Consider the following 23885-nt stretch of genomic DNA (forward strand, 5'->3'; position numbering starts at 1 on the left):
TGAGAACTGGGGAGGTGTTTTGTAGAATGTCCCCCAATTGGAATTTGTTCGGTGTTTTTCTCATGATTAGACTGAGGTTATGAGTTTTGGGGAGGAAGAGAACAGAGGTAAAATGTAGTTTTCATCACATCAAGAGTACATAATATCAGCATGATTTATCATTGACCATGATCACCTAGCTGGGGTAGTGTTCCCCTAAAGTCACTCCCCACCCCACCCCTTTCCACACGGTCCTCTGGAAGGAAGGCGTGTGCAGCCCATACTTGAGGAGTAGGTGTTACAATTCCCTCCTTGAGGGCAGAACATTTACATAAGTTGTTTGTAATTTTTCTGCACAGATTTGTCTCTTCTCACTCATTTATTTATTCAGTTATTTATTTGTATCAGTACAGATTCAAGGGCATTTATTTTATACTTATTTCATTGCTCAAATTGTTCTAGATTTGGCCATTGGGAGCTCTTTCAGTTGGCTCTTATGTCCCTTTCACATGCCCTCATCATTGTAGGTTGCTGTTTTTTTTACTTTTAAATCACTTACTTTCTGGCACTGCAAGATCCACCAGACACATTTTGTCTATTTCCTGCCCCAGTCCTGGAATCAGCCATTTCTCCGAGGACCCCTGGCTCCTTTTACTGAAAATGGTATTAGAAACCAAGATCTGGGTACTAGGTGTGCTTGTTGCCACCAAGTGTCATTACTCCTAGGCCCTCTCAGCTGACAGAACAAGAAAATATGTGTGTATACTAACTCATTAATATCTATAAATATTTCCATTTGTAAATATCTGTATCTGTATTAAGCTAAACATGAGTTCATACTGATGTCTCCACCTCTAATCCATTACTGCATAAATAATTCTAGCCTTATCACCTTGCTTATCTATAAACTCATAGTGAGAAACCTGGCTCCCACCATCCACCATTTACTTAATTGTTCAATTCTAGTATACATGTACAGTGGTATCAGAACTGTTAACCATGGGACATGTATCAACTAGGTATCTGATCAACTGCATCAACCAGAGTACCCTGCTTATGTATAGTTTCTTCTGCCTTTAGTCTTATAGATTCCACTAATTTCCAAGTTACTTAGGTAATAACTTACCACCCATCCTTCAGTGAAGTTATTCCATACATTTGTAGTATAGTTAGATTCTCTGGTTACATTCTTCACTTCATCCTGGGATCACCTGACTTCCCTTTTTTTTTTTGGCCTCACCATGCGGCATGTGGAACATCCCCGACCAGAGATTGAACTCAAGCCCCGTGCAGTGGAAGCTCGGAGTCTTAACCCCTGGACCACCAGGGAAGTCCTATATGTTTTTTTTAGTTTGCATATATTAATGTTTACTCTTTGTGTAGTAAAGTTCTATGGGTTTTGGCAAATGCATATTGTTGGGTATCCAACATTACAGGATCATATAGTCTCACCATCCTAGAAAATCTCTTGTACTTCTTGACATGTTTGGGTTTTTTTTCCCCTTGTCTTGTTTTTGAAAGGTAATTTTTATCTTATTTTCCCCCTTATTAGTTTGGTAGTTATACATTGTTTTTATGTTTAGTGGTTTAGCAAAACATTCATCCTTGCCTTACCAACGCCTAACATTAACTGACACTTTACGTTCTACCAGCACAATGCAAAGACCTTAGTATACTCCAACTCCATTTACCACTGCCTTTCTGACTCCTATGCTGGTGTGTCACGCACTTTAATTCCTTGTCTATACATTTTAACACCATGAGACATTATCATTTTTGTTTTATAGTCAATGTTTACTTAGATTTACATACATATTTACCACTTTCTTTGTTCTTCCTTTAATTTTTTTTTCCTTTTTATTATGACTGAAGATTAATTACCCTTTGGAATTTCCCTTAATGTGAGACTGCTGGTGGTGGACTGTTTTGGTCTGAAAATATCTTTATTTTACTTTCAGTTTTGAAAGATATTTTCACTGGGCAGCTACCTTCTTTAAGCATAGGGAAGATAGCATTCCCTCCTCTGTCTTCCAGTTTTGCTGTTGAGATGTAAGTAGTAGTCTGTTGCTCCTTTGAGGATAAACCATCTTTATTCCTTAGGTGCTTTAAAATATTTTCTTTTTGCTTTTGCCTTTTTGCAGAGTGCAAGTTTAATTCATTGGGCTTCCTGAATCTGTGACTTGATGGTTTTCATCAGTTATAGATAATTCTGACACTATTTCTTCAGATTGCTTTTTCCCCTTTCTCTCTTCTCCTTGGACTCCAATTAAGCATAATTTAGCCCAACTTACTGTCTCTTCTGTATTTTCCATCCTCTTATTTTTCCAAGGTTCATTCTGTTTCTATAATCGACCAATTCTCTCCTTAGCTATGTCTAATCTGCTATTAAACCCATCTATTGAGACCTTAATTTCATTTATTTTATTTTTCTAGCTAAAATTTCTATTTGGTCCTTTTCCAATTGTGCTATGTCTGTTTGGGTAGTTTCAGGTCTGTCTCTGCTGAAATTTCCAAGCCTCGCTTTTATCTTCTTGAAATACTAAGCAGTTGTTTTCATTTCTGTATAACTCCAATATATGGAATTGTCTATTTGTTGTCTGTCATTTCCTTTTTATTGGTCTGTCATTTGTTTGCTTTCGTTTTCATTGCCTTATTTCTTCAAGAGCTCGACTAATTGACTAATTCTTATTGTGGCTGATGTTATATTTGAAAAATTATTAATTACAATACTTTTGAGGTCTAGGTTGTTGTTAAGTTCCTTGAGATTTCTGCTTGCTTCTACCAAGCATCTGGAGATGCTAGCAATGTGGGATCATCTTATTTCTGGACCACCCAGAATGTTGGGACACTAGGCTGCAGAATATGAGGACTGGTTTACTCCTGATTCATCCTTAGGGGTTCCTAGTCCAAGTGGATCTTTACCAGCATCCCTATCTTTAGCTGTCCCCAGATTCCAATTTTTTGTTCCTCTAGCTCCTAATCCTTGAAGGCCCTCAAAACCACAGCTCAGCCTCTCAGCAGCCTTTTCCCAACTGGAAAAGCCCCCTGGGCAAAGGCAGCCTTTAGGGCCTTCTTTTCTCTCTGGATTCCCAGCCAATCTTGTTAGCCCTTTGATTTTTTGATAGTTTTCATATTTAAAATTTCTGAGAGTGCTGGTCTGAAACATTCAGCCTACCACTATCAGAAGTGGAACCTCCCACTCGCTTTATTCGGATATCACAGAGCTCTAATCCATAACCTCACCACACAAAAGATAAAACCGCATACATATGAAAAGACTTTCTTAAATTCACGTATTTAGTGGTAGAGCTAGGTTTAGTCTCAGAGTTCAAGACTAATAACTGTTAAACTCCACTTGCATTAGATCTGGATACAAGGGTTTCTCTTGTTTTGACCTTTTTCCCTGGGGTAAGGAGACGGCAGTCTTGCCAAAAGATCAGAGGATGGAAGTAAGGACTTAGCCATATTCCCGGCACCTTTCATACATTCTTCTCCCAGCCCTGACCTATGGGGGAGCAGGGGTGGGATCTGATAACTTATGGTCTGGCAATGGGGAGTGGAAGAAAGCAATCCTTCCCATTCCTAAACTACAGATTATAGATATCCCCACGATCAGTTATCCCTTTATCTTCGATGTTTCTGAACACCTGTGGTAACCGAACCCAACTTCAAATTCCTCTAGATCCCACTTTACAAAAGCCCTCTAAAACCAAGAAGTTGTCTTCAGCCAGCCTCCTCTCCCCCAGAAAACAAACACCAAGACACCCTCACAACAAAGACCACACCATTTATTTACAAAGGCCAGTGAGGGAGTTGGGGGAGGTAGGGAGGGAAAGCCACACAGACATCCTCTCTGGACTGCTTGGGACCCTTTCCCACTTGGAGAAAATTCTGTTCCTCTTGCCTCCATATTCCCAGCAATGGGTCCTCCGAGCAGCTGGGCTAAGTAGCAGAGAGAGGGGGTGATATGAGCCTCCTCTGTGCTCCAATAGAGCAATGTCCAATTCCAGATCAAAGGCATCATTGCTGCCCTCTCCTTTCCTTCCTCAAATAGAACTTTCTGGCCTGGAGGGAAACAGTGAAAACTCAAAGGGCAGGAGCTAAGACGCCAAACGCCAGGGGTTCTAGAGGGAAAGACTCCTCCCCTACTATTCCCCAAAGCAATGAGGGGAGGGGTAATAAGGGTGCTGGTCACAGCCCTGACAGCTTCAGAAGAGGTACCCACACTACCCTTGGGTTACCCAGCATCCAGAAGCCCAGGGGATCTAGCTCTCCAGGCTGTATTTATTCCTGACCTAGACTGGCCCTTTTGCCTACTTCTCTCTGGTGGGAGAAAACTCTAAACCAAAAATCAACAAGGGATCCACCCTCCCACTCAACTCACATGCACATGTGTGCGTGCATGCATTCATGCACCCACCCCCACACACACCCCCACTGCTAAGACAGACCCCAATCCTCTTCATGTCTTTTGAGGGGAGCTTAAATTACTGGTACCTGGAGACACAGACAGGTCCTGGGTTCATGGAAATGTGTGTGTATATATATAAGCATGTGTGTTTGCGGAAATGGAACCAACATAACCCCCTGTGAGCCGTATTGTTTAGCTTCATTGAGCCCTTTCCTTCCACTCAAATTCCGTTAACATCTCTTAAGTCTCCTTTGCCAGGCCTGAGCCTGGACTCTCCGGCCTAAAAGAACTATTAGTGCTTCCATTCCCTGTCATTCCAACTTCCAAGTCCTCTACTCAGGCTCTTTCCCCGATTCCCTTCCTCCAGAAAATCTCATTCCCTCCTCCCCTCATTGGGCTGCTCCAGGGCCTGTTAATTCGTTCTCCAGAGGGCTGTGTCTCACCTCTCCCTTCAGACAGGGAGAACAGGCATCTTCCTTCCTCTGGAAGTCCCAACAGACCCCATGAAAAAGTGCTGGGTGAAGTGAACAGAACAGGGGGTGAGGAGGAAAATCACAGCCTGTTTCACCTGCCCCTCCTTCAGAGCATGGAAGTCTAGCATTGGTTAGGCTGGAGGTGGGAGGGGATGGGGGAGAGAAAGAAGGAAGAGTTACCAAAAGTAAACATAAGACAAGCAAAACCCTAGTGGTACAGACGGAAGACCCTGTTCCAGTAAAGCAGAGAGTCGGTTCCTCCTTCAGCTCTGCACTGCCACTGAGAAGTTTGAAGGTTGCAAAGGTGAAGGGGGGGGAGGGCCAAGGAGGAGGGGCCAATCAACAAAACTGTGAGAACTGTTTAAATAGCTCTGCTAGAGCAGGACCAGGAGAGAAGGTTCTACAAGAGGTGCAGAAGTAAAACTGGAATTCTCAGAGCTACGGGGCTGGGGCCCATGCCTCTAAAGTCACCCTGCCGTCTGGAGAGGACAAGGGAGAAGACAGAAGGGATGACAAGCCGCAGAGGGTCGGAACCAAACGCTGGCATCGAGGGACGGGAGAGGCAGGAGGGACGGGAGAGGCAGGAGGCACGGGCCGAGGGATTAGGACAGCTGAGAGCCCAGGAGTCTCTCGATAGCTGCGTTGATGTCCCCTCCTGTGGCGATCAGGGCCTGCAGGTTGGCCTCACGATTGATGAAGCCCATGGAGTTGAGCTGCTCCAGCTGCTGCTGAAACCTCACTTCTGGCGTCTGCACCTGGAGGGGACAGGCCTTTTGAAGCGGGCACAGGACCAACCCCAGGGGGCCTATCTGATTCTGAGCATTTATAATGGTGAGAAGAAGACATCCTCAGAGTCAACCAATGGGGCAGGGGTCGGTGAGCTGCAAACAGAGGCCAAGGAGCCGGCGTCCCAAGTCACTAAACAACTGTGTCATCATAAGGCAGGGGGCATCTTTCTTAAGATTTCGAAGTAATAGGTAGGCCTAGATCAGCCAATATTCCCAACTGCTTTCCATCAACACTCTGGAGATGTTAACAGGCAATCCAAAAGCCAAATGTTCTGTGGTTGATAAATACCACCTCCAAACCCCCTCCTTCCTGGCAGTCATCACACACACGGCCATATTAAAGGTCAGAGAAGGGCCCCAGGAAAGCAAGAACCTGTTAATTGTGTTTAACCAATCAACAAACACGCTTATTTACGAAAGAGAAGGCTTTTCATTTTTGACACTCCTATAAACATCTCCTGGAAATGTTTTCCCCAAGGCATGTTTAGGAGGCACTAGCCTAGATCATGAACAGAAGACTCAGAGCTGGAAGGAGTCCAGCAATCACAGAGGCCCCCAACATGCAGTACAAGAGCCGTTTCCAATGCTCTGTGCTGTTTTTCATCACGGTCCACACAATTTAAGCTGGACTGGGCCTTGGGGATCCCTTCATCCAGCCCCCTCAGTGCCTTGCACAGAGCTGGGCACACTTATATTCCTGTTGAAAGGCTTTCCCCAGATGAGTCACAGAGGCCATAGAAGGGTTAAGGGGCTCATCCCTGCTCCTCCCCCAAACCCCAGGCCTTGACTATGTGGCCCAGGGCTCTGGTCACCTCACCTCCCAGAATCCTCCTCTCTTGTCTCAGAGAGGGAGGCTACTTTAATTACCAAAAGGGTCCTCTGATATAAGCAGAAATGGTGTAACAGTAGTTAAAGTGTAAATTCTGGAGCCAGCATGCCTCAGTTTGAATTTTAGCTCCATTACTTTCTAGATATGTGACTCTGAGCAAGCCAATTAACCTCTCTGGGCTTTAGTTTTCCCCTTTTGTAACACAGAAATTATAATAATAGCTTCCTGGCAAGGCTGTTGTGGAGAATAAAGTAAATGAGCTCTTATACATAAGGCACATAGACCAGTACCCAGCTGACCCAGTAAGCACCATTACTAGTCTCATCTCTATTTCACAGCTGTGGAAACTAAACTTACGGAAGATCGGTAACTTGCCCAAGGCTAGAAAGTAGCAGACCAGGAACTAAAGCCAGGTCTGGCTGACTCCGAAGTCTGCTCTGCTGTCTCCATTCTACTGCCACCCTTAACACTGCAGGGTCCCAGCACCAGCCCCGCTGCCCCATGTACCTGTGAGTTTCCACTTCCAGCCAAAAGCTGGATCATCTGCTGCATGAGCTGCTGCTGAGCACTGGAGGCCCCTGTTGGAGAGGATGTGGCTGGCGGGGCTGGCAAGGAGGTGGGGGCCTCAGGCGCAGACCCAGCGTTGCTGCCTGCAGAGGAGGCTGGGGTCCGGGACATCCCAAAAGAGCCAAGGCTGCAGGCAGGAGAGACCAAGAGGTGGGAGATGGCCTCTGAGAAAGGGATGGCAATGTGAGAGCCAGAAGGAAAAGCAGTTGGAAGGAACAGGAAAACACACCCTCAGAGACACAAGGGCTGCTCAGAGAGTGGCAGAGAAAGGGGTTGAGGGGGAGGAGTGGCCAGAACCTTGCTGCCCACCTGCCACCAACTCTCACCTGGGTACCAGTCCAGGGGCCTCGGTCTGCAAGGTCTGCAGTCCCTGCTGGATCTGCAGCAGCGCCTGCATGGCTCGGGGATTGGTAAGAATGGAGAGTGACTCCGGGTTCTGCATCTGGTGGGAAACAGCAGAGAAAGACAACAGGAGGTGCCAGGAGACAGGAGGCAGCCTAGACCCTGAGTCCAGAGCCAAGCGTGGCCCCTCCTTTAAATTCCACACACTGGGCCTCGCGGTCCACCCCGGCCCTCAACCTCCGCCCATCTAGGCTCCTCACTCACCTGCTGCAGGAAGACTGGGAGCTGCAGGCGGAGCTGCTCCTGCAGCTGGGGGTTCCCCGCGAAGAGCGGCACGTTCACCATCATCTGCCAGGGTGAAGGCAGTAGGGGAGGCCTGGGCCTACCCACCCCCAGAATGCCCCCACGGCCTCATCTCCCTTGGCACCCCCTCCATTGCAGGAAATCTGGCCAGCTTTTCCAAGGCTCTCAAAGTATCCTGAAGGCCTAAGTGGGACAGTGAGAGGAAATGGAACTATACTCTGGACGAGGACGAGTCAGGAGCCGGTCTGACGAGGATGATGATAGCTAACATTTCCGAGTACGTAGGGCTTACTACGTGCCATGCCATGTTCTAAACACTTTATGGTATTAACTCAACCCTCACAACTCTCTGAGGCAGGAACTATTGTTATTACCATTTTACAGATGAGGAAACTGCGGTTAAATAACTTGCTTGGCTCACACAGCTAGGAAGTGGCGGAGCTCAATACAGAAACCCAGGCAGTCTGGCTCCAGAGTGTTTTGATCATCACAAGCAACAGCCCCCAGTACACTCCACTCATGCCAGTTCCATACCTGAGCAGCAAAGTCGGGGTTCTGGGCAAGCGTTTGCATCATGCTGCGCATGTAGGGGGCTGAGATCACATTCTGCATCAGCTGGGGGTTCTCAGAGATCTGCTGGAGGAGAGCCTGCATTTCCGGGCTGTTGAACATCCCTAGGACAAGAAGGAAAAAACAAGAGAAAAGGGGTCCAGATGGAAACCAGATGCCTCACTTCAATCTACATTACTTCAGGCACTGAGTGGTTACAAAACTCAGAAAGGCAATGGTAAAATGGGCACCCAAGTACTGGGGCGTGGGTCCAAGTCTCTCTTGACTCCGAGGTCATCTCGCCCGGCTTTGTCCTGGCCCCTTCCCCAACTACTCTGCTAAGGACAAGCCAGTAGCAAACTAGGTCTGATTCATGCCCCTCTGGACTGTTCCTGCCCCAGGTCAGATGTCAGAGTTGGAAAGGATGTGACTAAAGATCATCCAGTTCAATGGTTTTCAAACTTGTCTTAGCAGCAGAGACCCTTTCCTCAAACCAGATCTCACTTAGAAACCAAGTATGTCAGTGGTCTGGTTGGAGCTGGGGCAGGAGGCCTGGAGCCTTTCGCTTTTGGTCTTCCCTCATCCTGGAGATGGGCCAGAGCCCTCAAGACTCAGAAGTACAATTTTAAAACCATGGATCAGGTTCAAGTACCTTATTTATGAAATAAGCACATAGAGGGGAAGGGACTTTCCCAATCAAGATGCTCCCCAGGGTACAGAGAAATCAGAGCATCTACCACACATCCCTAGAGCCATATGTATCGTCATAGTCCAGACAAATGGGGCATCTCCCAGGGTTGTGCAGTGCATAACCTGAACTTCTGTACAAGGCAGCTCTGCACATCCCTCTCCCCCAGCCCACATCTACCTGCCCCCTGATTCCTCTCCCACACCCCATTCCCAGTCTGACCCGTTTACTCTGGATAGTACCAGCAGTGTTGAAAGAGCTTAGGAAGTGGGGCCTCGTTTACTCATGAGCCTTTACTTAGGTCACTCCTAGGGACATCAGGACAGGGCCAGAACCAACCCTTACCCTGAGGGGCCGAGCCACTACTCCAGGCTACAGAGCCCCCTCTGTGGCTTCAATACAGTCTCACCTCTGTCTTCAATATTCTGGAGCAGTGTGAACCCCATTCAGTCCTGGGGCAGAGGGACTGCCCTGGTGACCCCACTAAGCTCCTTCCACCCTAGGACATACCTGACCCCAGGCTAGCCGCATTGATCCCAAAGGGGTTCGAGACTGTCGGGTGCACCTGGCTGGTCCCCGATCCTCCGGTGCCCTCCCCACCGGACCCGGGGGCCTGGGAGGTGGGGGGCGAGGGGCTCCAGGGGTTAGGGAGGGGCTCTCGATTCTCAGTCCGCAGAGGCTGGGAGGATGAGCTGTCGGAGTTCCCGGCCAGGGAAGAGAAGGGGTTGTTGCCAAACTGGGAGGAGGGAAAGGTTTTGGGTTAAGGACTGAAACAAATCAGGGATAAGGGCTAGGCCCTTTCTTTATTCTCACCTAATAGCCTCCCCTTCCCCAGGAAAGGGAGAGAGATCTAAAACCTTGGAGGTCCTCAGGTCAATTTCTAGCCCCACAATGGGCAACTTCACCCTCATCCTGCAGGGTGGGAGCTGCCTGATGCTGATGACTGGATAACTGAACCCCTCAGATAACTGGAAACGCCACATCTCCCCTGGTGGCTCTAAATATTTGGTATCTAATCTCCTCTGTGCTCTATAGTATCAATACTTTACACACACCTTTCCCATTGTGTAGTGAGATATTTGTTTTCCTTAGCTCTTAAGGGGCAGAGACAATGTCAGATTCACCTTTGCACCCCTGGCCCCTGACACTAGTAGGTGCTCAATAGGTAATTATTGGCTTGATGGGAGCTGGCTCTCTACTTCGACCCCGATCTGCCTCTAGCTCTCCCTTTTCCAGCCACCTTGGTCTAAGACTAACTCCACCGAACCCTCTCCCTCACCCCCAGGTCCCCCACGTGGCATTCTGTCCATCCAGGCACACCAAAATGGAGCCCCTTAGTGGGTACACCTCTGGCTAAGCACACCTCCCTAGGTCTTCTCCTCCTTCTGTTGCTTCTCCATGTAATCTCCTCCTTCCCCTCCCTCCCCACAGCCTATCTCCTCAGACTGGCTGCTTCAGCTAAACAGTCCCCATCAGCACCAGGCCCCCAACTATGTTATCCAGGATCGTCTCAGGGTCTGCACCCCACCATATGGTGGGCTGCCCACGGCAGCACCCACATGTCCTCCCTCTGGACACGCCAACACCCACGCAGGAGGTACCTGAGCAGCCTCAGCCCCTCCCCACCATGGAGTTTCGTGTCCAGTCACTTTTCCTGTTTATTTGAAGGGGGTCATGGGGACCAGGGCTGACCAAGGACTCTCCTGCTCTGAGCTGTGGTTCCTTCACCCTACCAGATGCCTGTTCAGATAACAGGGCTTGCAGGCCAGGGTTCATGCACCAGTTTCAGTCTTTGTCAACGTTTCAGATTTCCTGTTCAGGTAACTTGCCTAGCACCCAAACCCACCTAGTTCTGGGTCCTGCTTTGCTCTTCCCCATACACCCTAAGGCCTGAATTTCTTTCCCTGAACTCCCAAAAGTGATAATAGCTGCCATTTATTGAGCACCTACTATGTGCCTGACCCATTTATTCTAATGTTTACAATATCCCTCTAATACACCAGTTCTCAAAGTGTGGTCCTAGGACCCCTGCAAGGTTTAAAAACCATTTTTATAATCCTAAGATGTTATTTGCCTTTTTCACTCTCATTCTCTCATAAGTATTCAGTGGAGTTTTCCAAAGGCTATGTAACATGTGACATTGCAACGGACTGAATGCAGAAGCAGATATAAGAATCCAGCTGTCTTGTAGTAAGCCAGACATTCAAGAGATCTGCAAAAAAGTCAAACAAGGCCATTCTTTCCTCTAAAGTTTTGTTTTGGAAAATAGTTATTTTTCAAAAGAATATGCTAAATGTTAATGTATAATGGATTTATTGTTATTTTTAAATGAGTTAATAAATAAATTTTTTTTTACTTCTCAGTTTTAATTTCAGATACAGTGAATATCAATAGGCCTAACCCACAAAAACAAAAGCTTTTGGGGTCCTCTATAATTTTTAAGTGTATAAAGGGGTTCAGAGGGGAATTCCCTGGCGGTCTAGTGGTTAGGACTCCGAGCTTCCACTGCAGGGGGCTCGGGTTCAATCCCTGGTTGGGGAACTAAGACCCCCGCATTCCACACGGTGTGGCCAAAAAAAAAAAAAAAATTTTTTTTTAAGTTAAACAAAAAATAAATAAAGGGGTCCAGAGACCAAAATGATTGAGAATACTGCTATAACACATTGTCTCCATTTTGCAAATGAGGAAGTGAAGACTCAGGGAGGTTAAGCAACTCACTTAAGATCACACCACTGAAGTATGATGGAGCAGGTATTTGAATCCAGGTTTGTTGATGCCAAACGTTATGTTCTTTTAGCTGAACCAGTGGTTCACACACCTTAGAGTACATCAGAATTAGCTGGGTGCTTGTTATAAAGCCTTGCTCAACTACTTGAATTTTTTTTTAACCAGGTACATACATTACTTTGATATACATTTTTAAATTAAATACTTAAATAAAATAAAACTTAAAATAAATTAATTTCTTTAAAAACTCACAGTTGATCCCTGTAGCACTTTCTAAAATTTGAAAGAGCAATGCCAAGAATAACCAAGATGATGGTGAAGAATAAGCTGGAAGGGGGGAGGGGAGGTTCACCCTACCTGATGCCCAGACTTAATTAAGACAATGTGGCATCATTGTAGGGACAGGGTCAACAAGGCACACTCATCTGTGGAGACTTGGTGTAGGGCAGAGATGGCATGAACAAGGAATCCGTTGGGATAGCACGGGCCACTCAGGATATGGTGCTTTTTCCTTTCCACAAGGAAGAAGGAATGTGAGGCCCCACCCTCCCACTTGGGCACTGGTTGGGGATGGCGGGGCGTTCAGTCTGTGAAAGTCCATCCAGCTGTATGCTTATGATATGTGCACCTTTCTGCAACTGTATTATTCTTCAATAAAACATTTTTAGATGTTTTCTAAAAAACAAGTTTAAAATTTTATGAACAGCATGATACCACTTCTATAAGGTTGAAAATATGCAAAACGAGGCCACAGATTGTTTATGGATTCATACATAGGTAATAAAAGAATCGAAATGACAAACACCAACTTCAGGGTGGTAGTTAGCTCCGGAGAGGGAAAGAGAGGTATAAGATGGGGGAGGGGTATGTGAAGGCTGCAATTCTATGTGTAATATCTTATTTGCTAATGTTTAGTACGTCTAGGAAAACATACAAAATACTAACAACATTTGTTAACTCTGGGGTGGAAAAGAGGTGGCTGGGGGATGGAAATAGCAGGATCCCTTGTGTATACTTTTGTTGAGCTTGTATACCTTTCTATACTTTTTAAATACCGTTTTGTTTACTTTGTGTAACTTTTGAGTTTTGAAACAGGTAAATGTATAATGTATTTAGTGTAAGCTAAACTTTAAAAAAAGAACCCAAAAAGGCACTGAAACTATATATGGCAACATTTTAGGGCCACAAGGGTACAAGAGAATGCTATACTTTCTGTATATTTGGAAAGAATTCTTAAAGCCTTTTTTAACGTGCGTATTCCCAGGACTTGATTCCAGAGATTGATTCAATAAATAGCTCAAAGGTGGGGACCAGGAATCTCATGGTGAACGAGATCCCCAGGTGATTCTGATGCAGGTGATCTGTGGACCACACTTGAGACACACTGTGCTAGGGCTGGCTGTTTGACCCCAGGCCTGCCCCACAACCTTTGAGCCCTTGGTGCAAGAAGTTTGTCAGAACAATGTCAAATCCCTTGGATACTACCCTTCGCCCACTTCCTTAGGGAACTCTGCTATCTTCTGCCCTAGTGCCTCAGTCCTATGCCAAGTTGGACCATCCCTGGCTATGCAGCATGAGAACCACTTTTAAGCCAAGGCCCACCCTCAGGGCGCTAGGGAAGGAAAGAGGAGCAGACAGCACCTCAGTCTTGCCTGGATCTGGGGTAGGTAATCCTGAGTCCAGACTGCCCTCCCACAGCCCAGCCCCTGGCCCCACCTGTTCCCGGGCAGCACTAAACATGGGCTCCTGGATGTCCGTGTACATGCGGCGGAGGGCATTATACCCTCCAGGGATGCTCTCCAGGTTGCTTAGGGCCCGGTCCTGGTTCCGCATCATCTCCTGCATCATGGCTGGATTCCGAGCAAGCTCCATCGTCTGGTGGAAAAGGGAAAGAGAGAGAATGGCCCTGGAACCAGGGGATCACCAAGCTTGGAAAAGAGTGGGCCCTGATGAGGAGGTCTGCATCAGGACCAGGGTCCAGGGCCTAGGAACAGACCCATAGTGGCAGGGAGTAGGGTGAACTGGACTTCCTTCCTCTACTGTCCCCTTGGCTCTAACCCTGCCTCCCTATGGGTATTCTGGTTGACTTCTGGGGGTACAATGATCCCAGATGGGGTGAGGGCAGCAGCTTCCCTCCCTCAGGTTCAGAGGATCCACAGAAGTGTCAGGGAGCACAAGGAAGTTGAATAAGAAAGGACATGAGAAAGAAGAAGACGCAAAAGAGAAAATTAACATCTACTGAGCAGTTACGACATACAGGCACTCGGCTAAGTACTTTACAGAATTCAAATCACTTAATACCCACAATAACCACCCCGTGTAGGTATTTCTGTCCCTATTTAGCAGATGAGAAAATAGGCTCAGAGACTCACTGCCTGGGACACACAGCCAGTTAGTGGTGGAGACAAGGTTTAAGGCCAGATTGGTCTGTCTGACTGAGACCAGACTATGGCTTCTGGTAAATAACAAGTTGGGGAGGGAAAGGATTCAAGCTGGGACACTGCTACCAACACCTTCTAGATCTCACCCCAGGTCTTTGGCCTCACTGAATCTTGAGAAACAGGATGGGGGCTTTCTCTTGGGAACCAATGGCTCACTTTCAATAAGGAGGGGGTGACCTATGTCAGCTCTAGGGGACAGCAGTACATAACAGATAAAATGAGCATAGCTGCTTCTTGTTCCCATCCAACTTGGAATGCCTTCCCTGTCCTTCTTCCCAAATTTGCTCCACACTTGCCTCTTCTAAGACACTTTTATGTCTATGATAAGATTCTGATCTCTTATCCCACAATTCGTTCATTTAATAAGTACTTACTGAGTGACTACTATATACCAGGCACTGTTCTAGGCAGTGAACAAAACACTTGCAAATCCTTGCCCTTCTGGAACTTATCTTCTGGTGAGTCTAGCACTAGTGTCCACAGCTCTGCTGAGATCATCTACCCTCGTCCCATCCCCTGGTGGATGGCCACGAGATGGAGCTCCCAAAGACCAACACCAAAGCACCTCCCCTGGGTCTCCCTTACCCACCAGGCCCTGTCCAGACACAATGCTCCCCAATCCTCCTATTATCTTTCATTCCCAGGCCTTTGTACTTGCTGTCCCTCAGCCCTGAATACTCTTCTCTTTTTCTTCCTCTGGTTCATTCTTCCTCTTTTGGGTCTCTGCTTGGGTGACACTTCCTTTAGGGCCTCCTCTGAGCCCCAGGTAGGATCAGGAGCCCTTCTGTGTGCTTCTAGGGGATACTGTGACTATCTCTATAATAGCACCGACCACACTTTATTATAACTGCCTGCTTACTTGTCCCACTTCCCTTTGAGACCAGAAGTTCCTGGAAAGCTAGGCCTATGTCTTTTCATCACTGTACCCCCAGGGCTCAAAACATGGCTGCTGAATGAATGAATGAATGAACAAGTCAAGGTAGGACAAGGTGGGAAAAGGCCAGGCAGGGCACAGCTGGGCTCCAGGTGTCCTCCACAATCCCAACCTTCTCTCAGACCCACCTGCCTCATGAGCTCAGGGTTGTTGAGCATGTGGCTGATCTCGGGGTTCCGCTCCATCAGCTGCTGCATCTGGGGGTTGGCCATGATCATGTGGCGCATCAGGTCGGGGTTAGACATCATGTCCTGGACCAGGGGGTTCTCCATGATCTGCGACAGCATCTCAGGATTGGACATCAGCTGCCTCTGCATCTGCTGCTGCAGCTCCATGAAGTTGGCAGAGCCCAGGCCCAGGCTGCCCAGGCCCAGGATGCCCCCAAAGCCAGCTGGGGGGAGGGGGCAGGGTCACAGTCTGTTGCAAGACTCTTCCCCTACCTGGCCAGAGCCACTGAAGTCAGGTCTCCAGGATGGGCCCCTTCTGCTTCTCACATCTCCCTTTTCCAATCATTTCCACAGCCCCAGCCCTGATCCACTGCTGGCAGAGAGATGTGAGCCTACTAGACTGAGACCTCTTTGATGGCCGAGGCTGACAGGCAGGCACAATACTGAGCACAGAGAGGGCAACCAGGGATGGCCTACTGAATGAGCAAATAAATATTCCCCAACCGGCTACTGTTGGACCCACCTTTTTCCCAAACTCCAATATCTTTACCCAGGGTTCCCCATATCCCCAGCCCCATTTCTCCCCTCACTCTTAACATTTTGCCATGCTCTCCTCTTCTGGGAAGCCCTCACAAACTGGTTTCTTCCCCCTCCTGGCTCAAGTACCAAGGTCTGGACCCCTATGTCCAGGGGTCCCCAATCCCCATCGAACCAGGATCAGGGACCATATCTTCCCCTCTTCTTGGCTCTCCCTCACTCCACAGCCCAAAACAGGACAGTGCCTTCCACCCTAAAGGCTTACAGAGTATGGATGCAGTGGCACTGGGAGGTCCCTCCCCAGTCCCTGGGGAGGTACCCCCCCCACTGCTCCTTCGGCTTCCACTGCCAGTATCCGAAGTGGCACTGCCAGAAGTGGAGGGCTGGGCAGAAGTGGCAGGTGAAGCAGGCGTGGTGGAGGGCGCTGAGGCTGGGTCTGGAGTGGAAGGGGAAGAAGCAGTGGCAGTAGCCGGATCTTGAACCCTGAGGACAGAAAGAAAAATCCTAGTTGAAGTGAACACAAAAGGGAAGACAATGATTTCTATATTTGCTGTGCAGGTTCAGCCCTAACCCAAGCCACCTCCTAAGCAACCCTGAGGCTGGGGCAGGGTCATGCTGGGGGCAGTCAGTATATCAGACAGAGGAAGAGAGGAGCGAGTATCCTCTATCTTCAGGGTATTCAGGGAAAGGTAAATCAGGTTCCCTTCCCCTGCAGATGAGATCACAGGGCTTCCTGACAATCCATCCAAGAGCCACCTTCCTGGGCCTTGGCATAGGCCTTAGATGTACAGTTGAACAATGGGTGAGAAAGTATCAGATGGGGAAAAAAGTGCCCAGTCCAAAGCTGGACCTGCTCCTCTCCTGAACTTACTTCTGAGGGGTCTTGATGACCAGATGGACAGTGAGCCCATCCTTGATCCCATGCTGGTTCAGTGTGTCCCCATCCTTGAGGATCTTGCCTGCGAAGATCAGGACCAGCTGATCCTGCTGAGCCTTAAATCTCCGGGAGATTTCCTCTTTGAACTGTGAGCAAGAGGCAAAGGTCACTGTGAAGGCTGCCTGGGCTCCTCCAACCAGGGACCCTGCCTCTTCTTCAAAGCCTCTGTATTCCCTTGCTCCCACCTCTAGTCGTGGGAAGTCCTTTCAGCAGTCCTGACTGCATCCCTCCAGCTGCAATAAGCAGCTCCTTTCTTAACCAAGGAGGTGGGCCAGTGAGAAGCTCCTCTCAGCTCTACCCCAGGGTCTCCCACCCTAGAAAGCCCTTGCTTCTATCTGCCACTCCTTCTTCAGTCCATCCACCCAGTCCCCTGTGAGCATACTACCTGGGCAGTTCTCTCCATCCCTCTCCATCCCAACTCCTTCAACAGCCTTGGGCCCAGGCCCTATCTCCCTTCAGCCTTCTCTTTCCTCTCTTTATTCCCAGTGTTCTTGTAACAACTACAACAAATAGATCCCATTTATAACAGCACTAACTATTCACTAGTTAAGAGTTCCATGAGATACATGTTAATTATTATCTCCATTTTAAAGATGAGAAAACTGAGGATCAGAGCAGTTAGGTAACTTGCTTTGGGCAGACTGGAACTCAGGTCTTGACATCAAAGCCCAGGCTCTTAACCAAACACATGGGGCCACTCAATTAGGGCTGATTTCAAATTCAGTTTTGCAGGCACAAATTATTTAAATTCTGGAATGTAGTCATTTTATAAGGTGGGGGAGGGGCAATGACGGCACTAAAGGCTGGCTTGGGGAGAGTTAGACTCCCCAAATCTATCAGCAACACCTCTATCAACCCAACCAAATCAAACCCACACTCTTAAGTAAAAAGAGTGCACTTGTTAAGCAAAGGCAGCTTCCAGATCCCTCCCTTCCAACCAGACGCCTATCTTAAGCCCCGCCTCTGTGAAATTCTGGAGCAGCCAGAGGGGGGTGGTGAACATCGGCAATATTCCCTCATTCACTCATTCAACACATTTTTATTGAGCACCTACTGCACACTGTGTAAATCCCAGAGGGGCTGAGAATCAAATGTAACCACCTCGATTTGAAAAGAGTACGAAACATCCGGGCAGAGGGAAATCCTACCCCCTGGCCGGGCGTGAGAATGCTGAGCGTTCTCTGAGGCGCACAGTAGGCGCCCGGAGCTCTCCCCCAACCTGCGCCTCCCGCCCGCTCAGCTCCTTGCCTGGCCCCCACTCTGACTCGGCGCCTCGAACCCCGACCAGTAACTGGGACGAATACTCCCCTCAAACCCAGGGTCCTTCCCCCTTCCCTGTGCAAGGTGTCCTCTTCCCACTCTCCACCACGCCCCCAGCCCAGGCCACAAGGCAAACCGCCGGCCTCCCTTCCCCAACACGCGCCACGCTCCCCCAGACCACCCCCGCAGGACGCCCCCTACCCTCCTGCCCGTCCCTTCCGCTCCTCCGAGTGCGTGCTGGGCCCCCGCCCTCCTCTCCCCGGCCCTCCCGTACGCCCCACCGTCTCAGAGCCACCCGCCTCTTCGCAGACCCCTCCTCCACGCTCACCCTCACCCCCGCCACCCGTACTACCTCTTTGACCGAGGCTCGATCGCAGATCACAATTTCCTCCTTGTCCTTGGGGGTCTTGACAGTGACCCGAATGGGGGGCCTCGTCTCAGCCCCGCTCGGCTCCGCCATGCCGCCGCCGCCACCCGGCCGCCCGCCAGCCCGCCCCGGCTCCTCCTTCTCCCCGCCCGCCCGGCCGTCCGGGCTCGGCTCCGGCGCCTCCAACACTCCCCTCTCCCCTCCCCTTCCCAAGGCTTCACCGCCCCCTCCGGACCAGCCGCAGCCACAGCGCCCCGGGCGGACTGGGGGGGCCACTGCAGCGGGGTCCGCCCAGGACTGAGCCCGGGGTCCAGCAGCTTGGACAGGGCCTTGCTGGGCTGCGGCCCCCGAGGGGTTCGGGGCGGAGGGGGGCGTGTCCGTCACTGCGGGACGGGGGCCGAACTAGCTCGCCCAAGCCGAGCTGAGGTCTACCCGGGCCCAAAGCTGCCCCCGCCCCTCCGCGGGTTAAGTCCCGCTCCGGGACAAAGGACTTTCTGTGTCGCCGCTTTATCTCCGTTCCCTGTGATAACTGGTCTTTCTCGGGAAGCCCAAATTCTTTCCAGGCCTGAGCCCTCTCCCGACTTTGAGGTTGAATTTTCCCACTTCTGGATGTCCACCTAAAACCTTGTCTCTAGGATTGACTTTATTCCCCTGAGAGTAGTGGCCTGCACGAAGTCTATTAAGTACAGTTCTAGAGATCTGAATTTTGCCTGCGTGGCCCTTCTGAGCCTTGGTTTCCTCAATAGTATCTATCGCCTCATCTCACAGAACTGTGCATAATGTAGAAATTTGCTTTGAAAAGTAACCAAAGGTGTGCCGGACAAATATAGGAATTTTATTTTCTTTTAACTACTGAATCGTGAATTGTCAAGCGGATATGACTTTTCTCTGCCCGAGGGGGTTAAATGTCCTTCCAGTACTGCCTCTGTCCTTTTTCTCCCGCTCTTTTCCCCCATAACCGCGTGGTCGCACTGGAAAAGCGAACTGTAGTTCCCAGGGTGCCTCGCGAAATCGCAAAGAACTACAATTCCCAGGGCACCCCGCGGTGGGGCGGGGTTGAGTCAGAACCACAAAGCCAGGCCAGAAAACTACAACTCCCAGGGCGTTCCGGAGCAGGGCAGCTGGACTACGGGAAGCGGCAGGCGGAGGGCAGTAGCAGGAAACTCGGGGATCTGGGTGCAAAAGCCCAGGGATAGGAGCCGCAGGCATGCTGCGTCCCAAGGCTTTGACCCAGGTGCTAAGCCAGGCCAACACTGGAGGCGTCCAGAGCACCCTGTGAGTGCGGACCGAGAACCCGAGTGGCGAGCACTGGCGTGGGGCAGCGCGCGACTCTCCGAGGGAGGGGTGGAGAAGGGAGGAGGTGGCAGAGGGGGCAGCAGCTAGGTGAACCGGCCGGAGGGCCCCTCTCGAAAAGAGAAACCGACGTACTGGGTGCTCGGGGCATGTTCTAGCACACACTCAGCCCAGACGCTTGCTTTCTAGAAGGGCCAGTGGCGGGAGTTAGGATGGGAGCCCAGGCGTTTGCCTCCCCGTCCTCAGCACGTTGATATCCCTCCTGATCCTTCGCCAGGCTGCTGAATAACGAGGGATCTCTGTTGGCCTACTCCGGTTACGGGGATACGGACGCCCGGGTCACCGCTGCCATCGCCAGTAACATCTGGGCGGCCTACGACCGGAACGGGAACCAAGCGTTTAATGAAGACAATCTCAAATTCATCCTCATGGACTGCATGGTATGGAGAAGGGAGCCACTTCCTCTTTCTCTAAGGGCATCCCCAAGGGGCGACCTGGACCCCATCCTGGATGGTTAGAGGGGCAGGGACAGGATCTCTGGAAGATTACTAAGAGTCGGTCTGCAGCAGCATTTATAATAGGCAGGACCCTATGCATCAAGTGGTGATGAGAAAGGAGTCCTGGACCTGAGGTCTGGCTGGGGTTCTGGTCTCAGCCAGCCACTTATCATTTGTGGAACCTTGGGTAAGTCACTTAACCTCTCTGAGCTTTCTTACCACACCTCCAAGGTGAAAACAATAATCCCCATCACCACACCATGCACACAGGGTTGTTGGGATCAAATGAGAGGGTGGATATAAACTGTAGAGTGATATGCAGACACAAAGTGTTGTCATCTGAGATTCACAGACTCAGAAGCATGGCAGAGTCTCCAGACCCTAGTCCAATCCCTTCAGTTTACAGAGAAACACAATGTAGTCCAGAAAGGGGAAGTGGCCATTAGACTGTGAACTTCTTGAAAACAGAAGCTGTCTCATTCACCTTTCTATCTGTTCAGTCAACAAATTTTTAGATCCCTGCAGTGTTCTCAGGACTGGGGAAAAAGTAGCAAACAAGACAGACAAAAACTACAGCCCTAATGCAGCTTACAGTCTTACATATGTCTTAAATTAAGTAAAATATGTATGTTCGTAAAATAAGTTCATAAATATGTTTTGTAACGTATGTATGTAAGTGTAAAAAGTAGTATGTTAGCTATTGAAAATGCTGTGGAGAAAAAGCAAAAAGGAAGTGAGATAGGATGTTTGTGTCAAGGACTATCTCACTGAAAAGGTGACATCTCATCAAAGATCTAAAAGATCTAAAGGAAGTTGGCAAGCTATGTGGCTGTCTGGGTTAAGAACATTTCTTTTCTTTTTTTTTTTTAAATTAATTTATTTATTTTTGGCTGCGTTGGATCTTCATTGCTGCGCTTTCTCTAGTTGCAGTGAGAGGGGGCTACTCTTTGTTGCGGTGCACGGGCTTCTCACTGCAGTGGCTTCTCTTGTTGCGGAGCACAGGCTCTAGGCACTCAGGCTTCAGTAGTTGTGGCTCGTGGGCTTTAGAGCACAGGCTCAGTAGTTGTGGCTCGCGGGCTTAGTTGCTCTGCAGCATGTGGGATCTTCCTGGACCAGGGCTCAAACCTGTGTCCCCTGCATTGGCAGGTGGATTCTTAACAACTGCGCCACCATGGAAGTCCAAGAACATTTCTGATAGAGAGAACAGTAAGTGCAAACGCCCTGAGGCAGAATGATGCCTGGTCAGAGATCAACAAAGTTGAAGTGGCTGGAGTAGCATGAGAATGGGAGGGGTTAGTAGATGAGGCACCCAGAGAGGCAGGGGGTGCAGCACCTGGTTCCAAGCACACAGTGGATGCTTACTTAGTGAAAGTTTGCTGAACCAAATTGAAAAGGCCCCAAGAGTGAACTCTCCAGGAAGGATTTCCACTGTAACTCAGCCACCGACCTCTCCCTCACTCCCTCCTTAACCAAGGATGCCAGTTCCACTGATGATTCCTAGGATGCCTACCCTAGAGCTGGTGCTATAAGGGTGATAGCTTTCAAATGTTCTGACCACAACCCAGCCATAAGAAATATATTTTAAGTCAGAGTCCAGTAAAACGAAAGTTTCATGAAACAGTACTTCCCTTACTATATGCAATATACTTCATTTCTCTTCTCTTTTTTTGGCCGCGCCGCACAGCTTGCGGGATCTTAGTTCCCCGACCAGGGATTGAACCTGGGCTCCAGCAGTGATAGTGCCGAGTCCTAACCACTGGACCAGGGAATTCCCCTTCTTTTTCTTTTAATGCTGATCAACTTCTTAATTGATCTGGGGTCGGTTAACCCTGGGGCCAAACCTACAGTTTGCAAAACATTACCTTGGGAAGTGAGGAGAAGTGTAAGTTGGGTTACTGTTCTCCCCTTACCATAATGATGATAACTGTATAATAAACCATAATAATAACACCACCCATCTGGACAGCCCTTTGCAGATACAAAACTCCTTCCTGTGTATTAGCATCCTCACCAACTGGAGTGAGGTACAGGTTACAGAAAGAGTAACTGAGCTTCTGGGAGATTGAGTTTCCCAGGGCAACTTGGTTAGTAGGTGGCTGTGCTGAGGCTGGAATGGCCTCAGAACTTCACGTCCAGGTCTGTGGCCAAAGTCCCCCAGCAGAAGCTCCTGCTGTGCCCAGGACATGGAAGGAAGATACAGTCTCTCTCAAGAAGAGCCCATGGGGAAAGAGGGGGCAAAGGGTACAAGCAGAACATCACATCCCCTGATATCACCCCCACCAGGAGGGCCGTGTAGCCATCACTCGAGTGGCCAACCTTCTACTATGCATGTATGCCAAGGAGACTGTTGGCTTCGGAATGCTCAAGGCCAAGGTGTGTATGTGCCCATCCCTGTAAAACCCTGGGCCCAGCCTTCATGCTCCATCATTGTGTCCACTCCCATCCCCACCACCTTCCCGGAGTCATCCTCCTGTCACCCAGTCCATGTCTGGTGCGGGCTAACACTGGAGGCTGGGGGCTGGGGGCTGGGGGCTCGGCATTAGGAGTAGACCTGAATTTAAGATCCCTCTAGTGGCAGGCCTTGTGTGGGACTGGTTTCTCCTCCCTTTCTCACAGGCCCAGGCCTTGGTGCAGTACCTGGAGGAGCCTCTCACCCAAGTAGCAGCATCGTAATGACTGTTGGTGGAAGCAGGGGTTCAGAAAAGAGAGATGACCATTTGGAGGGGCAGGGCCCCCTGGGGAAGCCTTCCTGGATGTGGAGGGTTGGGGGGACTTTGTTCTTCCCAAGAATAAACTTCAACTCCTGTCTTGTGTCTTGGCTGCTTTCTTGGATGGGGGGAATCAGAGGAGATAGGAAGGAGCAGGGATTGCTTCTAAGGTTCTTCATGTTTTGCAAGTGAGTGGCTTTTCACTCACTCCTTCTCCACAACCTCCAACACCAAAAGGTTATTGGCAGTGGTGCCTCAGGTCCCTTGGCCTCTCCAGTGGTGTGACCTCACCTGGCCGCTGCCACTCAGAGAAGAGTCTTACCCACCTGTTGGCAAGACCTTGAGAGTGAGCTGAGAGGAACAAGGGGCTGGTGGGGGTCATGCTGGACAGAGAGAAAACAGGGCGTGGGAGTTCAGTGTCCTTCAGTCCTGAAGTCCCTTGGGGGGCACCTTTTCTACTCGCGGTTGGGAGGGTGCCCCCTGGCGGCCTACAAGGGCCACCCCTTCCCTCTTCTCCAGGCATTCACAAGCTCACACAGACCCTGTCCGGATCAGGAAGCCCTTTGCAGACAGGAGGGCTTTGCTCTGAAGCCTCAGGTCCTGGTGAAGGAGTAGAAAAGATCCAGAAGTCTTGTCCCTGCACTCAGACCCCTCACCTCATCTGCTGTTTCTGCCCCAGGTCTCCCCCTATCCAGTGTCCTTAGAACAAGACTGGACGGGGAGCTACCAGCCCCTTTCCTAGTGCTGTAGGAAGGGACCCATCCCAGGCAAGCAGGTAGGTTGCAAGTTCCAGCTCCACCCAGGATGAGAAACTGCCCATCCCAGGCCCTGGGCTGTCAGGGAGCGGCAGAAGTTGCTATATCTAAGATGCACCTCCCAGAGCTCTGCACTGCAGCAGGGTGACCCCAGCCCCTCCTCACAACAGCCCTTCCTCTTGTGCCCCCAGTTACCCCTCACCACAGGCTCTGCGGAAAAGCGGGAGGCCGAGTAGCTTCCTGCTCCCCAAGGGACTATTTCTCACTCACTGGTGGCTGGGCCCCCCATGGCCACAGGTCCCAGAAACCTAGCAACGCGTATTCCGTCCTCTC

At 49.6% G+C, this 23885-nt stretch overlaps 2 protein-coding genes across 3 annotated transcripts; one reads left to right on the plus strand and one right to left on the minus strand.

The window, feature by feature from the left end:
• Positions 1 to 3746: 3746 nt before the first annotated feature.
• UBQLN4 (ubiquilin 4) lies at positions 3747 to 18422 on the minus strand. Of its 2 annotated transcripts, none has more exons than XM_068541009.1 (11): positions 18285 to 18422; positions 16607 to 16758; positions 16001 to 16218; positions 15160 to 15422; positions 13373 to 13531; positions 9440 to 9665; positions 8227 to 8366; positions 7654 to 7737; positions 7374 to 7489; positions 6988 to 7174; positions 3747 to 3921 (listed from the first exon to the last, which is right to left on the minus strand). In XM_068541009.1, exons 1-11 carry the CDS (start codon positions 18390 to 18392, stop codon positions 3772 to 3774), a joined length of 1803 nt encoding a protein of 600 aa, XP_068397110.1. In that variant the 5' UTR covers positions 18393 to 18422; the 3' UTR covers positions 3747 to 3771. The 2 variants fall into 2 exon arrangements, with proteins under 2 accessions (XP_068397110.1, XP_068397109.1); XM_068541008.1 differs by having other exon boundaries at positions 3747 to 5618.
• A 979-nt stretch (positions 18423 to 19401) lies between these two features.
• Positions 19402 to 22895, plus strand: LAMTOR2 (late endosomal/lysosomal adaptor, MAPK and MTOR activator 2). The gene is made up of 4 exons (XM_068538245.1): positions 19402 to 19574; positions 19870 to 20032; positions 22373 to 22462; positions 22706 to 22895. The coding sequence occupies exons 1-4, from the start codon at positions 19507 to 19509 to the stop codon at positions 22760 to 22762; spliced, it is 378 nt and encodes a 125-aa protein (XP_068394346.1). The 5' UTR covers positions 19402 to 19506; the 3' UTR covers positions 22763 to 22895.
• Positions 22896 to 23885: the final 990 nt, after the last annotated feature.

Source organism: Eschrichtius robustus, chromosome 3 (genome assembly GCF_028021215.1).
Source record: "Eschrichtius robustus isolate mEscRob2 chromosome 3, mEscRob2.pri, whole genome shotgun sequence".
NCBI classification, from domain to species: domain Eukaryota; kingdom Metazoa; phylum Chordata; class Mammalia; order Artiodactyla; family Eschrichtiidae; genus Eschrichtius; species Eschrichtius robustus.

Coding starts and splice junctions, on each gene's coding strand:
- UBQLN4 (XM_068541008.1), bottom strand. CDS start 18,392: ATGGCGGAGCCGAGCGGGGCTGAGACGAGGCCCCCCATTCGGGTCACT. Junction 16,219..16,606: donor GTCATCAAGACCCCTCAGAA/GTAAGTTCAGGA, acceptor TTCTGTCCTCAG/GGTTCAAGATCCGGCTACTG. Junction 7,175..7,373: donor GCCCCTGGACTGGTACCCAG/GTGAGAGTTGGT, acceptor TCCTGCCTGCAG/CCTTGGCTCTTTTGGGATGT.
- LAMTOR2 (XM_068538245.1), top strand. CDS start 19,507: ATGCTGCGTCCCAAGGCTTTGACCCAGGTGCTAAGCCAGGCCAACACT. Junction 19,575..19,869: donor GGAGGCGTCCAGAGCACCCT/GTGAGTGCGGAC, acceptor ATCCTTCGCCAG/GCTGCTGAATAACGAGGGAT. Junction 22,463..22,705: donor TCGGAATGCTCAAGGCCAAG/GTGTGTATGTGC, acceptor CCTTTCTCACAG/GCCCAGGCCTTGGTGCAGTA.